The 19,638-nt window shown below is 51.7% G+C and overlaps 1 protein-coding gene across 2 annotated transcripts in view; it reads right to left on the reverse strand.

The window, feature by feature from the left end:
• The window catches only part of LOC139251202 (diacylglycerol kinase theta), a 143,203-nt gene that overhangs the window by 52,000 nt on the left and 71,565 nt on the right, over positions 1 to 19,638 (reverse strand). For both annotated transcript variants that reach the window (XM_070873175.1, XM_070873176.1), the window contains exons 9-11: positions 13,971 to 14,194; positions 12,432 to 12,522; positions 7,397 to 7,451 (exon numbers count right to left, since the gene is read on the reverse strand). In XM_070873175.1, the coding sequence (XP_070729276.1) occupies positions 7,397 to 7,451; positions 12,432 to 12,522; positions 13,971 to 14,194 (370 nt within the window). The remainder of the gene's footprint in view (positions 1 to 7,396; positions 7,452 to 12,431; positions 12,523 to 13,970; positions 14,195 to 19,638) is intronic.

Below are 19,638 nucleotides of genomic sequence, written 5' to 3' on the forward strand. Positions count from 1 at the left end.
ACACACACACACACACCCGCACACGCAGACACAGACCCACCCGCACACACACACACAGACCCACCCGCACACACACACACACATAGACCCACCCGCGCGCGCACACACACACACACAGACCCACCCGCACACACACACAGACCCACCCGCACACACACACACACACAGACCCACCCGCACACACACACACACAGACCCACCCGCACACACACACACACCCACCCGCACACACACACACAGACCCACCCACACACACACACAGACACACCCGCACACACACACACAGACCCACCCGCACACACACACACACAGACCCACCCGCACACACACACACACACAGACCCACCCGCACACACACACACAGACCCACCCGCGCACACACACACACAGACCCACCCGCACACACACACACACACAGACCCACCCGCACACACACACAGACCCACCTGCGCACACACACACAGACCCACCCGCACACACACACACACAGACCCACCCGCACACAGACCCACCCGCACACACACACAGACCCACCCGCACACACACACACAGACCCACCCGCACACACACACACACACAAACCCACCCGCACACACACACACACAGAACCCGCACACACACAGAACAACCCGCACACACACACACAGACCCACCCGCACACACACACACAGACCCACCCGCACACACACACACACACACACACACAGACCCACCCGCACACACACACAGACCCACCCGCACACACACACACACACACAGTCCCACCCGCGCACACACACACACACACAGACCCACCCGCACACACACACAGACCCACCCGCGCACACACACACACACAGGCACACCCGCGCACACACACACACACAGGCCCACCCGCACACACACAGGCCCACCCGCACACACACACAGGCCCACCCGTACACACACACACGCGCAGACACACACACCGGTACACACACAGACAGACCCACCAGAGCGCGCACACACACACCGGTATACACACACACACACAGACAGACAGACCCACGCACACACACACACACAGACAGACCCACCCGTACACACACGCGCGCGCACACACACACACTGGTACACACACAGACAGACCCATCAGCGTGCGCACACACACCGGTGTACACACACACGCACAGACCCACCCGCATGCGCACACACACACACGTACACCCACACACACACACAGACCCACCCGCACACACACACACACACACAGACCCACCCGCACACACACACACACACACAGACCCACCCGCACACACACCCGCACAGACCCACCCGCACACACACACAGACCCACCCGCACACACACACACACAGACCCACCCGCACACACACACACACACACAGACCCACCCGCGCACACACACACACAGACCCACCCGCGCGCGCACACACACAGACCCACCCGCACACACACAGACCCACCCGCGCACACACACACAGACCCACCCGCACACACACACACACACACAGACCCACCCGCGCACACACACACAGACCCACCCGCGCACACACACACACAGACCCACCCGCACACACACACACACACACAGAGACCCACCCGCACACACACCCGCACAGACCCACCCGCACACACACACAGACCCACACGCACACACACAGACCCACCCGCACACACACACACAGACCCACCCGCGCACACACACACACAGACCCACCCGCGCACACACACACAGACCCACCCGCGCGCACACACACACAGACCCACCCGCGCACACACACACAGACCCACCCACACACAGGCCCACCCGCGCACCCACAGACACACAGACACACAGACCCACCCGCGCACACACACACACAGACCCACCCGCACACACACACACAGGCCCACCCGCACACACACACAGGCCCACCCGTACACACACACGCGCAGACACACACAGACAGACCCACCCGTACACACACTCACATACATGAGCAGACACACATACACACACATGCGTGCGCGCGCGCACATACACACACAGACAGACAGACCCACCAGCGCGCGCACACACACACACACCGGTACACAGACAGACCCACCCGTACACACATACGCGCGCGCACACACACACACCGGTACACACACACACACAGACAGACCCACGCACACACACACACACAGACCCACCCGCGCGTGCAAACACACACCGGTACACGCACAAACGCACAGATGCACAGACACAGACCCACCCGCACACACACACAGACCCACCCGCACACACACACAGACCCATACGCGCGCGCACACACACACACAGACCCACCCGCACACACACACACACAGACCCACCCGCACACACACACACACAGACCCACCCGCACACACACACACACACACATAGACCCACCCACGCGCACACACACACACACACACCCACCCGCACACACACACACAGACCCACCCGCACACACACACACAGACACACCCGCACACACACACACACACACAGACACACCCGCACACGCAGACACAGACCCACCCGCACACACACACACAGACCCACCCGCACACACACACACACATAGACCCACCCGCGCGCGCACACACACACACACAGACCCACCCGCACACACACACAGACCCACCCGCACACACACACACACACAGACCCACCCGCACACACACACACACAGACCCACCCGCACACACACACACACCCACCCGCACACACACACACAGACCCACCCACACACACACACAGACACACCCGCACACACACACACAGACCCACCCGCACACACACACACACAGACCCACCCGCACACACACACACACAGACCCACCCGCACACACACACACAGACCCACCCGCGCACACACACACACAGACCCACCCGCACACACACACACACACAGACCCACCCGCACACACACACAGACCCACCCGCGCACACACACACAGACCCACCCGCACACACACACACACAGACCCACCCGCACACACACACAGACCCACCCGCACACACACACACAGACCCACCCGCACACACACACACAGACCCACCCGCACACACACACACACACAAACCCACCCGCACACACACACACACAGAACCCGCACACACACAGAACAACCCGCACACACACACACAGACCCACCCGCACACACACACACAGACCCACCCGCACACACACACACACACACACACACAGACCCACCCGCACACACACACAGACCCACCCGCACACACACACACACACACAGTCCCACCCGCGCACACACACACACACACAGACCCACCCGCACACACACACAGACCCACCCGCGCACACACACACACACAGGCACACCCGCGCACACACACACACACAGGCCCACCCGCACACACACAGGCCCACCCGCACACACACACAGGCCCACCCGTACACACACACACGCGCAGACACACACACCGGTACACACACAGACAGACCCACCAGAGCGCGCACACACACACCGGTATACACACACACACACAGACAGACAGACCCACGCACACACACACACACAGACAGACCCACCCGTACACACACGCGCGCGCACACACACACACTGGTACACACACAGACAGACCCATCAGCGTGCGCACACACACCGGTGTACACACACACGCACAGACCCACCCGCATGCGCACACACACACACGTACACCCACACACACACACAGACCCACCCGCACACACACACACACACACAGACCCACCCGCACACACACACACACACACAGACCCACCCGCACACACACCCGCACAGACCCACCCGCACACACACACAGACCCACCCGCACACACACACACACAGACCCACCCGCACACACACACACACACACAGACCCACCCGCGCACACACACACACAGACCCACCCGCGCGCGCACACACACAGACCCACCCGCACACACACAGACCCACCCGCACACACACACACACAGACCCACCCGCGCACACACACACAGACCCACCCGCACACACACACACACACACAGACCCACCCGCGCACACACACACAGACCCACCCGCGCACACACACACACAGACCCACCCGCACACACACACACACACACAGAGACCCACCCGCACACACACCCGCACAGACCCACCCGCACACACACACAGACCCACACGCACACACACAGACCCACCCGCACACACACACACAGACCCACCCGCGCACATACACACACAGACCCACCCGCGCACACACACACACAGACCCACCCGCGCACACACACACAGACCCACCCGCGCGCACACACACACAGACCCACCCGCGCACACACACACAGACCCACCCACACACAGGCCCACCCGCGCACCCACAGACACACAGACACACAGACCCACCCGCGCACACACACACACAGACCCACCCGCACACACACACACAGGCCCACCCGCGCGCACACACACACACACACACACACACAGGCCCACCCGCACACACACACAGGCCCACCCGTACACACACACGCGCAGACACACACAGACAGACCCACCCGTACACACACTCACATACATGAGCAGACACACATACACACACATGCGTGCGCGCGCGCACATACACACACAGACAGACAGACCCACCAGCGCGCGCACACACACACACACCGGTACACAGACAGACCCACCCGTACACACATACGCGCGCGCACACACACACACCGGTACACACACACACACAGACAGACCCACGCACACACACACACACAGACCCACCCGCGCGTGCAAACACACACCGGTACACGCACAAACGCACAGATGCACAGACACAGGCCCACCCGCACACACACACGCACAGACCCACCCGCGCGCGCGCGCGCGCACACACACACACACACACACACAGACCCACCCGTACACACACACGCGCAGACACACTCACAGACGCACACACGCACAGACCCACCCGCGCACACACGCACAAACCCACCCGCGCACACACACACAGACCCACCCGCGCGCACACACACAGACCCACCCGCACGCGCGCGCAGACGCACACACCCGCAGACACACACGCACACTCCAAGTGAATGTCACTGGATGGTATCAGCCCAGGGAGTCAGATTTTTCAGCTAAATTCATTAAATGGATGGCAGAGACAGCTACTCACGGGGGTGTGAGTAAAACAAATTCAAACACTTTAGTCCCAAGAATGTGTCCATATGCAAATTACAGTTTATGAATCTTGTTACAACACGCACTATTAACTCTTCAAGTACCTCGCCGGATTTAAAATGAGATTCCAAAACAATAGCCAGATTCATGAATAAAAATCCCAACTTTTAGCCACATTGCAATGTGGAAAGCAGTTGTGAGATTGATATTTTTAACACCGCGATAGGAAAGGATTGTTTTGGAATCAATTGAAAATCCATGTTGGGAACAGCTGTTCCATCTCAACGCCACACGAGAAATAAAGGCAGGCAGCAGAACAGTAAATTATGGACACCCAGTGTTTTATTCACTGTTTTAAAGTTTAAGTTTGCTTTACAAAGCGGTCGTTGGTGGAGTCTAAAGTTAATGTGTCAACAATCTGGTTGTCACACGAACAATCTCCATACTGCAGGGACAATCATAAAAGTTTACAGCACAGAAGGAGGCCATTTCGGCCCATTGTGTCAATGCCGGCCAACAAGAGGCTATCCAGCCTAATCCCACTTTCCAGCTCTAGGTCCGTAACCCTGCAGGTTACAGCACTTCAGGTACACATCCAAGTACTTTTTAAATATAGTAAGGGTTCCTGCCTCTACAGGCAGTGAGTTCCAGACCCCACAATCCTCTGGGTGAAGACATTTCCCCTCAAATCCCCTCTAAATCTTCTAGCAATTACTTTAAATCTATGCCCCTGGTTGTTGACCCCTCTGCTAAGGGAAATAGGCCCTTCCTATCCACTCTATCCAGGACCCTCATAATTTTATACACCTCAATCAGGTCTCCCCTCAGCCTCCTCTGTTCCAATGGAAACAACCCAGCCTATCCAATCTTTCCTCATCGCTAAAATTCTCCAGTCCCGGCAACATCCTCGTAAATCTCCTCTGTACCCTCTCCAGTGCAATCACATCTTTCCTGTAAAGTGGTGACCAGAACTGCACGCAGTACTCCAGCTGTGGCCTAATTAGTGTTTTATAGAGTTGAAGCAAAACCTCCCTGCTCTTGTATTCTGTGCCTTGGCTAATAAAGGTAAGTATTCCGTATGCCTTCTTAACCACCTTATCTACCTGGCCTGCTACCTTCAGGGATCTGTGGACCTGCACTCCCAGGTCCCTTTGTTCCTCTACACTTCTCAGTGTCCTACCATTTAATGTGTATTCCCTTTCCTTGTTAGCCCTCCCCAAATGCATTACCTCACACTTCTCTGGATTAAATTCCATTTGCCACTGATCTGCCCACCTGACCAATTGATTGTTACCATTATCGTTATCGGTGACGAACATACAAAAGCAACTCTCACACACATGGAATGGACAGAAAGGCAGATATAGACGCACAGACAGAACAGATACACAGACACATACACACACACAAAATCAGACACACAGACACACGCAGACAGCACAGACATACACACACACGCAGGCAGACACACAGTCACACAGACACACTCTCTCTCACACAAACACACACATACAGACACACACTCTCTCACACAGACACACACTCTCTCACACAGATACACACTCTCTCACACAGATACACACACTCTCACACACAGATACACACACTCTCTCACACAGATACACACTCTCTCATAGACACACACAGACACATACTCTCTCACACAGACACACACTCTCTCACACAGATACACAGACACACACTCTCTCGCACAGATACACAGACACACACTCTCTTGCACAGATACAGACACACACTCTCTCACACACACACACTCTCTCACACAGACACACACTCACACTCTCTCACACAGACACACACTCTCTCGCACAGATACACAGACACACTCTCTCGCACAGATACAGACACACACTCTCTCGCACAGATACACAGACACACTCTCTCGCACAGATACACAGACACACACTCTCTCACACAGACACACACTCTCTCACACAGACACACACTCTCTCACATAGACACACACTCTCTCGCAGATACACAGATACACACTCTCTCACACAGACGCACACTCTCACAGACACACACTCTCTCACAGACACACATACTCTCACACAGATACACACTCTCTCACAGACACACACTCTCTCACAGACACACACTCTCTCACACAGACACACACTTTCTCACACAGACACACACTCTCTCATACACGCACACACTCTCACAGACACACACTCTCTCACACAGACACACAGTACTCTCCTCCAGCATGTTCAGTTTTGCAAAAATTCTATTTTGTTAAAAACTTACCTTGTTTACAACCCATGAGCACCTCAACTAATTCAAAACCTTCAACATTTTCATCCTGCAAAAGCAATCAGGTAAATGTCACAGTAAAATACAAGATGTTACACTATCTTCGCTAATTCGCTTCTAAAATAGTTAATGCCACACAGGTAGGTGAAGCTATCGTTGGACAGTTAAGGATAGAAATTTCAATGGCATATAACCCCGGGGATGATGCTGGATGGGGGTGTGGGTCAGAGTGGGGGCAGGGGTCAGGGTTGGGTCAGAGTTGGGGCTGGGATCAGAGTGGGGGCAGGGGCATGCTTAAACAAAGGGGACTACAGTGGGATGAGGGCAGAGTTGGCTAAAGTAGATTGGAAACACAGACTAAACGGTGGCACAATTGAGGAACAGTGGAGGACTTTTAAGGAGCTCTTTCATAGTGCTCAACAAAAATATATTCCAGTGAAAAAGAAGGGCGGTAAGAGAAGGGATAACCAGCCGTGGATAACCAAGGAAATAAAGGAGAGTATCAAATTAAAAACCAATGCGTATAAGGTGGCCAAATATGTGGGAAAATAGAAGATTGGGAATATTTTAAACGACAGCAAAGAATGACTAAGAAAGCAATAAAGAAAGGGAAGATAGATTACGAAGGTAAACTTGCTCAAAACATAAAAACGGATAGTAAAAGCTTTTACAGATATATAAAACGGAAAAGAGTGACTAAAGTAAATGTTGGTCCCTTAGAAGATGAGAAGGGGGATTTAATAATGGGAAATGTGGAAATGGCTGAGACCTTAAACAATTATTTTGCTTCGGTCTTCACAGTGGAAGACACAGAAACCATGCCAGAAATTGCTGGTCACAGGAATGTGGGAAGGGAGGACCTTGAGACAATCACTATCATTAGGGGGGTAGTGCTGGACAGGCTAATGGGACTCAAGGTAGACAAGTCCCCTGGTCCTGATGAAATGCATCCCAGGGTATTAAAAGAGATGGCGGAAGTTATAGCAGATGCATTCGTTATAATCTACCAAAATTCTCTGGACTCTGGGGAGGTACCAGCGGATTGGAAAGCAGCTAATGTAACGCCTCTGTTTAAAAAAGGGGGCAGACAAAAGGCAGGTAACTATAGGCCAGTTAGTTTAACATCTGTAGTGGGGAAAATGCTTGAAACTATCATTAAGGAAGAAATAGCGGGACATCTAGATAGGAATAGTGCAATCAAGCAGACGCAACATGGATTCATGAAGGGAAATCATGTTTAACTAATTTACTGGAATTCTTTGAGGATATAACAAGCATGGTGGATAGAGGTGTACCGATGGATGTGGTGTATTTAGATTTTCAAAAGGCATTCGATAAGGTGCCACACAAAAGGTTACTGCAGAAGATAAAGGAACGCGGAGTCAGTGGAAATGTATTAGCATGGATAGAGAATTGGCTGGCGAACAGAAAGCAGAGAGTCGGGATAAATTGGTCCTTTTCGGGTTGGAAATCGATGGTTAGTGGTGTGCCACAGGGATCGGTGCTGGGACCACAACTGTTTACAATATACATAGATGACCTGGAAGAGGGGACAGAGTGTAGTGTAACAAAATTTGCAGATGACACAAAGATTAGTGGGAAAGCGGGTTGTGTAGAGGACACAGAGAGGCTGCAAAGAGATTTAGATAGGTTAAGCGAATGGGCTAAGGTTTGGCAGATGGAATACAATGTCGGAAAGTGTGAAGTCATCCACCTTGGGAAAAAAAAACAGTAAAAGGGAATATTATTTGAATGGGGAGAAATTACAACATGCTGCGGTGCAGAGGGACCTGGGGTCCTTGTGCATGAAACTCTTTTAGAGTCCTTGTGCATGAATCCCAAAAAGTTAGTTTGCAGGTGCAGCAGGTAATCAGGAAGGCGAATGGAATGTTGGCCTTCATTGCGAGAGGGATGGAGTACAAAAGCAGGGAGGTCCTGCTGCAACTGTATAGGGTATTGGTGAGGCCGCACCTGGAGTACTGCGTGCAGTTTTGGTCATCTTACTTAAGGAAGGATATACTAGCTTTGGAGGGGGTACAGAGATGATTCACTAGGCTGATTCTGGAGATGAGGGGGTTACCTTATGATGATAGATTGAGTAGACTGAGTCTTTACTTGTTGGAGTTCAGAAGGATGAGGGGTGATCTTATAGAAACATTTAAAATAATGAAAGGGATAGACAAGATAGAGGCAGAGAGGTTGTTTCCACTGGTCGGGGAGACTAGAACTAGGGGGCACAGCCTCAAAATATGGGGGAGCCAATTTAAAACCGAGTTGAGAAGGAATTTCTTCTCCCAGAGGGTTGTGAATCTGTGGAATTCTCTGCCCAAGGAAGCAGTTGAGGCTAGCTCATAGAATGTATTCAAATCACAGATAGAGAGATTTTTAACCAATCAGGGAATTAAGGGTTACGGGGAGCGGGCGGGTAAGTGGAGCTGAGTCCACGGCCAGATCAGCCATGATCTTGTTTGATGGCGGAGCAGGCTCGAGGGGCTAGATGGCCTACTCCTGTTCCTAATTCTTATGTTCTTATGTAGGGGCCGGGGCAGGGGTCAGTACTGCACAGGGGCAGGGGTCGGGTCGGGGCAGGGGTCGGGGTCAGGGGTCGCGGCAGGGATCGGAGTCGGTCGGTACTGCACAGGGGCAGGCTCCTATGCCAGGAGGGGGGGGCGGTCAACAAAATACCAACCTCATGGAGCAACTTAAGTCTCCGAGCAGGTCTGAGCCAGGTCGGGCGAAGAGTTCAAGCTGCAACAACCTGTAAAGTCGCTCCAACACCGACAGTCCTCAAATCACACACCAATCAGTCCAGTTGTTACTGGTATTCAAGTGGTGCACAGCAATTGGGTGTTAATTGTATTCAAGTGGCGGGAATTAGTTGGGGACTCTCTAGCTCTTATACGAGAGTAGGCTGGGGAAATGTGTCTCAGCAACTAACGGCTAGTCAGCAACTATACATAGAAACATAGAAAATAGGTGCAGGAGTAGGCCATTTGGCCCTTCGAGCCTGCACCACCATTCAATAAGATCATGGCTGATCATTCTCTCAGTACCCCTTTCCTGCTTTCTCTCCGTACCCCTTGATCCCTTTAGCCGTAAGAGCCATATCTAACTCCCTCTTGGATATATCCAATGAACTGGCATCAACAACTCTCTGCGGTAGGGAATTCCACAGGTTAACAACTCTCTGAGACGAGGCTCGAGTCTTCTATCCAACTTTTACATCGAGTGCCGTGCATCTTCTTTGCGACGGGGCTGAGTTGCAGCCCTGCTCTCTGAAGGCACAGGTACTGCTTGGCCTTAAACCAGTGTGTCTGGCGAGATTAGAGAGAGAGCAGCAATGTCCTAAAAACACAATAAATCAATAAACAAAACATGGGGACCAGAGGAAAATCAGGAATTTTCAACAAACACAGAGCTACAAATCGCAACCAGCCAAAGATCCGGAGTCGGTGGACCAGCTAATCGGCCCTTCCACCGTTACTGGTAGTTTAATGCTTGGTAATGTAGCCCACTACACTAACTGGCAGTTTATTCCATCATCTTTGTTGATCATCCGTTCCACAAGTTTAGTAATCTTTTATGGGAAATAAGCCTGAATTTACCATCTGCTGTCTTTATCAGAAACATTTTTCTGAATCTATCGACTCCAAACCGGTCAGAATCTTGAACACTTCTATTAAATCTTTATTTAAGGGCAAGAATACTCGGGGTAGTTACCTCTCCCCTGAGCTCTGTCTCTACAGTTCTGAATTTAAACAGCAGCTGCTCCCAGCTTGCCCCTCAATAATTTAATCTCCTTTATAAATTGGGGAGTCAAAACTTTACATATTTATTATTATACATTATGATACAGCTTAACTATAATACAACAATTGGGTTGCAAGAATATCTTTTGGACCTTACTAATATATATCAGGAACTGCTGCGGTTTATGTTGTGTGAGATTCACTGGGGCCAATGTGCAAACAGGGCCATTACAGCAAGAACCAAAGTTCACTGGATTGTCCCGGTCATAGAAACATAGAAAATAGGTGCAGGAGTAGGCCATTCGGCCCTTCTAGCCTGCACCGCCATTCAATGAGTTCATGGCTGAACATGCAAATTCAGTACCCCATTCCTGCTTTCTCACCATACCCCTTGATTCCCCTAGTAGTAAGGACTTCATCTAACTCCTTTTTGAATATATTTAGTGAATTGGCCTCAACAACTTTCTGTAGTAGAGAATTCCACAGGTTCACCACTCTCTGGGTGAAGAAGTTTCTCCTCATCTCGGTCCTAAATGGCTTACCCCTTATCCCTAGACTGTGACCCCTGGTTCTGGACTTCCCCAACATTGGGAACATTCTTCTTGCATCCAACCTGTCTAAACCCGTCAGAATTTTAAACATTTCTATGAGGTCCCCTCTCATTCTTCTGAACTCCAGTGAATATAAGCCCAGTTGATCCAGTCTTTCTTGATATGTCAGTCCCAGCATCCCGGGAATCAGTCTGGTGAACCTTCGCTGCACTCCCTCAATAGCAAGAATGTCCTTCCTCAGGTTAGGAGACCAAAACTGTGCACAATACTCCAGGTGTGGCCTCACCAAGGCCCTGTACAACTGTAGCAACACCTCCTTGCTCCTATACTCAAATCCCCTCGCTATGAAGGCCAACATGCCATTTGCTTTCTTAACCGCCTGCTGTACCTGCATGCTAACCTTCAATGACTGATGTACCATGACACCCAGGTCTCATTGCACTTTCCCTTTTCCTAAATCTGTCACCATTCAGATAATAGTCTGTCTCTCTGTTTTTACCACCAAAGTGGATAAGTCACAGTTACTGCACATTGCTACTCAATTATATTAAGTAAAGTAAATATGAAGCTTTTCTGAATGAAATTTCTGATTCGGGGCATCGAGGGATATGGGGATCGGGCGGGAAGGGGGAGTTGAAGTCGAAGATCAGCCATGATCTCATTGAATGACGGAGCAGGCTCGAGGGGCCGAATGGCCAACTCCTGCTCCTGATTCTTATATGAACTGACCTGTCGTCCCAGCTGTAGAAGGACCTCCTGGGTAACTGCTTTGACTGTAGTCTCGATATTTATTGGAATGGAGATGTAGGCCATTCCAAACCTGAAACATGGCAACACAGTTAAACCAATAGATGAACATTCAAAATGAAGGAACACTAGCTGTCTTTGAAATCGCAGAATTTTATAGAAAACTGATGTACGTATCTTCAAAAAAAATGACAAAAGTGGAATAGAGGCTTAACTGTGTACAATAAAATCTAAACCAGCTCTTGGCTTTTTCAAATCTGAGAAGCTTTCAAAATCAGACCTTTTGAAATATGAATCAAAGTCATTGCTACTCTGCAATCGAAATTATATTAATGTAGCAGAACACTCAAGTATCCCTTCAATCTTTAAGTTTTGTAACAGCGTAAGGATGGGGTTATACCGTTGGAACAATAATGTCATACTGTCCCTCCCACTTCCCTGAATTCACTGTGACCCCCCAGTGACCCCGCTCTCACTGTGACCGCCCCCCGCCCCCCGGTGACCCCGCTCTCACTGTAACCCCCCCCCCCCCGTGACCCCGCTCTCACTGTGACCCCCCCCTCCCAGTGACCCCACTCTCACTGTGACCCCCGGTGACCCCGCTCTCACTGTGACCCCCCGGTGACCCCACTCTCACTGTGACCCCCCCAGTGACCCCGCTCTCCCCCGGTGAACCCGCTCTCACTGTGACCTCCCAGTGACCCCGCTCTCACTGTGACCCCCCCAGTGACCCCGCTCTCACTGTGACCCCCCAGTGACCCCGCTCTCACTGTGACCCCCCCAGTGACCCTGCTCACTGTGACCCCCCCCGTGACTCCGCTCTCACTGTGACCCCCCCAGTGACCCCGCTCTCACTGTGACCCCCCCCAAGAGTGACCCTGCTCTCACTGTGACCCCCCCCAGTGACCCCGCTCTCACTGTGACCCCCCAGTGACCCCGCTCTCACTGTGACCCCCCAGTGACCGCGCTCTCACTGTGACACTCCAGTGACCGCGCTCTCACTGTGACCCCCCCAGTGACCCCGCTCTCACTGTGACCCCCCAGTGACCCTGCTCTCACTGTGACACCCCCCCCAGTGACCCCGCTCTCACTGTGACCCCCCCAGTGACCCCGCTCTCAATGTGACCCCGCTCTCACTGTGACCCCCCCGGTGACCCCGCTCTCACTGTGACCCCCCCCAGCGACCCCGCTCTCACTGTGACCCCCACCAGTGACCCCGCTCTCACTGTGACCACCCCCTCTGCGACCCCGCTCTCACTGTGACCCCCCCGGTGACCCCGCTCTCACACTCTCTCCCCCGGTGACCCCACTCTCCCTCGGTCACCCCGCTTCTCACTCCCCCGGTGACCCCGCTCTCACCGTGACCCTCCCCTGATGACCCCGCTCTCACTCCCCCAGTGACCCTGCTCTCACCGTGACCCTCCCCCTGTGACCCCACTCTCACTTTGACTGTGTACAGTAATATCACCAAACACTTCTGTATTATCTCATGCTCTCATTTGTCCGTAAGAAGCAACTTACTTTAACCATCCGGGATAAACCTTAATGATTTCACGATCTTTGGGCTTTGCGCGAAGTACCCACGCCTCGGGAATTGTGTCATGGAATACCGACAGGTTCATGCTTTCCTCGCCGCCTCCATTTCGGTTGATAATGTCGTCACTGTAGAGAGCGTCCTGGGTAAACGTTTGGAGCTCATAGTCCTGAGGATCATCGGGGATGTAGTACGTTCTCAGTGCAGCTTCCTATTAAGAGTGCGATTCCAATTAAACCCATATTTAAACCACAGCCGCAAGTCCTCCCACAGCACGTCCCCTGCTCTCTCTCGGCCACAAAACACTGAGCAAACTAGGAAACTGCAAAATAAAATCCTAACTAACAATGGTTCAATTCTAAGTACATGGGAGAGAGTTGATCTACTATACAGTACCTAAATGTAACAAGGTGAAGGTTAACCGTCACACTTTGCTTTTAAAATGAAATGGGATAAATATTTGGAGAGAAAAATGTAAATAGCATGGTGAAAGGACAGGGGAATGGAGCTTGGTGCTTATTTCTTTCAGAGAGCCAGAACAAAAAAATTAGGAGCAGGAGTCGGCCATACGGCCCCTCGAGCCTGCTCCGCCATTCAATAAGATCATGGCTGATCTGATCATGGACTCAGCTCCCCTCTCCACTGAGTCACACAGACATGATGGGCCGAATGGGCTCCTGTGCTGTAAAATTCTAAGATTCCTTCACATTTTGGTCGAATAGTCACCACATTTCTTCACAAAAGTAGTGTTCTGTTTAATTTTATCTTGAATTCTTAAATGGAAAATGGAGAAGTTACAGATATTGCGTGTTATTTATAGTAGTCTATAACAGATGGTCAGTTGCATACCTTCAGTGGATGATGGGATAGTCATGGTAACACAGCATTTTCTGGGGGGGCTATATACTTGAAGGTCGTGAATCAGATTGAGATGGTGGTTATGACGAGTACTTATTAAGCCATTCTAATTTGCTGCCACGTGAGAAACAACACTGCATAGATAGAGGGTGGCTCTGGCTGGTTTTCTGTTAGGTAGTATGGTCGCAGAGGCGGGAGGTGCTGTTGAAGAAGCCATAGCGAGTTGCTGCAGTGCATCCTGTAGATTATAGACACTGCAGTCACGGTGCGCCGATGGTGGAGGAAGTGAATAAAGAGTCCACTGGCAGGAGCAGCGATCAAGTGAACTGCTTTCTACTGGATAGTGTGAAGCTTCCCAAGTGTTGTTGCTGTTGCACCTAGCCAGGTGGATATCCCATCACGCCCTGACTTGAGCCTTGTTGATGGTAGAGAGGCTTTGAGTGGTCAGCAGCAGTGTGGAGCTACTGTGCAGGCTGCTCACCAGCTTTTTAATGGGAAATTTTGCACATGCGCGAAATGTTGAATGGGCTGCGCAGCCCATTAAAGGGACTGTGCACCCAAAATAAAATTAGGGGGAACATTGGTCAGGAGGTGAGCCACTCCTCATTGATTACCCAGCCTCTGCCCTGGTCTTGTAGCCACGGTGCTGATTTAACTGGTCCAGTTCAGCTTCTGGTCAATGGTGACCCCGGGATAGAGGTGGCGGGGGACAATGGCGAGGCCTGTGACGATCATGATGAGGTGACTGCACACTTGTTTGATGTGATTGTTACTTGTCAGCCCAAGTTTGAATCCCTCTAATCACTCTGTCCCTCCCACTGCAGCAAAGTGGCCCGAACTAAAGTCATGAATGACATTCTCTGTCACTGTGGTACATTATCCTTCCTGGTCTTCCATGGACTATCTACAAATTCAATGTAGTCGACCACACTATCCTCCTCCAACGCCTCCACCTCTATCCAGGTCTGTGGAACCGCCCTCACTCGGTCCCAGTCCTACCTAGCCAATCATAGCCAGGGCATCTCTAGCAATGGCTTCTCTTCCCACCACGCAGCAGAACCTCTGGTTTCACACAAGGATCCACCTTGGCCAGCCCCTCCTTTCCCTAATCTACATCATGCCCTTTGGCATGGGTCAGTTTCCACATATATGCTGATGACACCCATTCTACCTTTCCACTGCCTCTGTGCTATCTGATTGCTCCTGGACATTCAGTCCTGGATGAGCAGTAACTAAACATTGACAAACTGAAGCCATTATCTTCAGTCGGCCCCTGCCACAAACTCAACCATTACCACCAACTCCCTCTCCTTCCCTGGCCACTGTTCCATTGTAACCTATGTTTCCAATCCCACATCTGTTTCATGACTACTTGCACCTCTGTAACACTACCTGCCTCTGTCCCTACATTAGCCTATCTGTCGCTGAACCCGTCATCCGTGCCTTTGTCACCTCCAGACACCCAAGTTCAACGGTCTAGAAAACCCTCTCTTCTCCTTTAAGACCATCCTGAAAACTCTCTTTGCCTCAGCTTTCGATTACCCCTCCTAATCCCCCTCTTTGCTTCACGTCCATTTTTCTTATGTCTGTGAAGCACCAGGGACATTTTTCTATGTTGAAGTGGTTACAAAACGCAAGCTTCAGTTGTATTCCCCAGGTGGGGCACATGAAGTCCAGGAGCGGCTGGACTGACACGGCATGCTGCGTTTAGGAACATTCCAACAGAAGCTCCCTCAACAAATGCAGTTGGCAACAGTGCTGAGTGCCGTCAGTGTCCGTCAAATTCCTAATCTGCTGTTTCAGCCGTTTCCACCGATTATTTGCCTCAGTGAAGCGTGGATTGACAACAGCTGAATGTCTGTAATTCTGAAGAAGATTTCTAACCATTATAGAACAGAAATGGGCTGACAGCATTGCAGTCAATCTTTCGACAAAATCCATGATTTGTTTTATGGGCTCTGCAGATAATGAATCATTGTCCCACTTTGCCTGTATCTGCCCATAATGTTTCTGCTGCTGCTCATCTCTCGGATGTAGAATTAGACACCTGTACAGGCTCCTGTTCAATAATGACATTTGCCACTGATAAAGACAAGAAGCAAAGCGTGCCAAGAGAACTTTGCATTGTGACACTCAGGGCCCAAGTTTCCACATGATTTGCGCCTGATTTTTAGGAGCAACTGGTGGAGAACGGACTATCTTAGAAATCGCAATTCTCCACATTTTTTTTTCTGCAGTTCTAGTCAGGTAGAACAGTTCTACTTTGGAACAGAATTTTTTCTTCAAAAGGGGGCGTGTCCGGCCAATGACGCCTGATTTGAAAGTTTCCACAGTGGAAACGTACTCCAAACTAAAGTAGAATGGAGCAAGTGAAGATTTTTGTAGAACTGAATAAACCTGTTCTACACATTAAAAAATCAGGCGCAGGTTACAAATTAGGCGTCCAGAACGAGGTGGGGGGGAAGGGAAGTCATTAAATTCTATAATAAATCCTTATTTATACTTCTACAAATATTATACAAATAAATCCAACCTAAATAAACATTTATAAGCAAAGAAAAGATTAAATAAACCATCTTCCTACCTGTGTGAAAGTGCTTCAGGCAGGCCATTCGGGACCGAAGACTGAACGGGCCGGCCCGAGACTTCAGGCAGGGCCCGTCCCCAGCACCAGATTTACAGGTAGGTGGCATTGGGTTGGGTCGGGGAGGGGAGGGGAGGTTTGGGTCGGGGGAGAGAGAGAGGGAGAGGGGGTCGGAGGGAGAGAGAGAGAGAGGGAGGGGGGGGAGGGAGAAAGAGAGGGAGGGAGGGAGAGAGGGAGAGAGAGAGAGAGAGAGAGGGAGGGGGGGGCGGAGGAAGAGAGAGAGAGAGGAGGGGGAGAGAGAGAGAGAGAGAGAGAGAGAGAGAGAGAGAGAGAGAGGGAGGGAGGGAGGGAGGGAGGGAGAGAGGGAGAGAGAGAGAGAGAGAGGGAGGGGGGGCCGAGGGAGAGAGAGAGAGAGGGAGGAAGGGGGGGGAGGGAGAGAGAGAGAGAGAGGGAGGGGGAGAGAGAGAGAGAGGGAGGGAGGAAGGGGGGGAGGGAGAGAGAGAGAGAGGGAGGGGGAGAGAGAGAGAGAGAGAGAGAGAGAGAGAGGGGGGAGGTCAGGTCGGATCCAGTCCGGGAGCGGGAGTCGGGTCGGGTCCAGTGGGGGGGGTCGGGTCGGGGGGCGGGAGAGCGGGTTGGGTCGGGTCCAGTCGGGGAGCGGGAACAGGAGCGCGGGTCGGGGGGGGGGCACGGGCCTCGGGTCTAGTCCGGAGGCAGTGGGGGGGGGGGGGGGGGGGGGAGCGGGTGTCGGGTCTGGTCCGGAGGCAGGGAGGGGCGGGGTGCGAGTGTCGGGTCTGGTCGGGGGGGGGGGGAGAGCAGGAGCTGGCCGTGGGAGGAGCCTTATTCACGCAGCCCCAGTGAGGCCATTGGGCCAGGGCTAGGGGCTGCGTGCTTCGGGCCCCTCCCACACAGTTCGGCGCCTGGAGCTACTGCACTTGCGTGCCCACTGTAGCGCGCATGTGCAGAGGTCCCGGCACTGTTTTCAGCGCAGGGACTGGCTCCGCCCCCCCCACAGCTCGTGCTGCGCTGCACCGAGGGCCAGAGGACCTGCAGGGAGGTGGAGAATACCGAGGATTTTTTTAGGCGCACTTTGTGGCGCGAAAAAGGGGCGTCCAGGTCGGAACTGCGCCGTTCTAGGCGCGTGTGGAAACTTGGGCCCATTATGTTAGAAATCGTCTGATTCGGTCTGAAGCTAATGGGCTCTCTAATTATCATTGTGTGACAGTTATCAGTTCTTGTGATCAGGCACAAAAATTTGCTGCTTTGCATTTTAGGTCGGACAATACCGACCAACAGAACCATTGACCCAGACGAGGCAGGGAATAGCTACTTTCTCCTGTTTCAGCTTTGAAAACGTATGCCATCAATGCCTTTGGGGATGGATTTATTTCAGAGATTAAGCTTTTGAAGGAGATGTTTGTGCCCGATCTTCATTCAGCTATTAGTTGCTCCATTTCAGTGGAATGTATCGGCTCTGTCGGTATAATTCTGGAAGTTCAGTAATCCATGGCCTTTGGCAATATTTGTCCAAGAATTTCTGGCACCTGTCTTTGGATTTCATATGACTTTTTCCAGAGAATCTTCAGCTTTAGCCACAGAGGAATGTTAATTGAGGTAAGTTCTGAGCAGTAAGGGCAGTGACATTCGGCTCAGTGAAGATAGATTTGACTAAATTCCAATAATCCTGTATCTACCCGAGAAGCTGATCCTGGACTTGGTCCTATGGCAGGCTGATTACAGCCTCTTCTTTCACAGCAAATCTTCAGATATAATTCATATCTTTTTGGTTCCATGGTCTTTCCAACCTAACAAAGCATGTCTGCTTTTTGACTAGCCCTACAGCCTGTATTTTGGTAAATCGGCCCAGTGACCAATGCCAATTCAGAGTTAATTTGATGATTGTAGCTCTCTGCAACACCAGATGTACTCGACTTAACCTGAGCCCAGATGGAGTCTAAATGCCATGTCTGGTAAATAGGATGCAAGTCTGTAGTTTGACCTGCCGTATATATAACTAGCGTTCCTTTCCCGATCCCAATGGAAGCTTGGTGCAGGTTGTGATGACCATGTATGTCAGCTGCGCTTTGCTGACAGCTTTCAATTGATCAAATTTTGTTCGATAACGTTCCGGTGAAGCGTCTTGGGACGTTTTACTATGTTAAAGGTGCTATATAAATGCAAGCTGTTGTTGTTGTTGATTAGGATAGTTAATATCT

The sequence above is a fragment of the Pristiophorus japonicus genome, chromosome 2 (assembly GCF_044704955.1).
Source record: "Pristiophorus japonicus isolate sPriJap1 chromosome 2, sPriJap1.hap1, whole genome shotgun sequence".
Taxonomy (NCBI): domain Eukaryota; kingdom Metazoa; phylum Chordata; class Chondrichthyes; family Pristiophoridae; genus Pristiophorus; species Pristiophorus japonicus.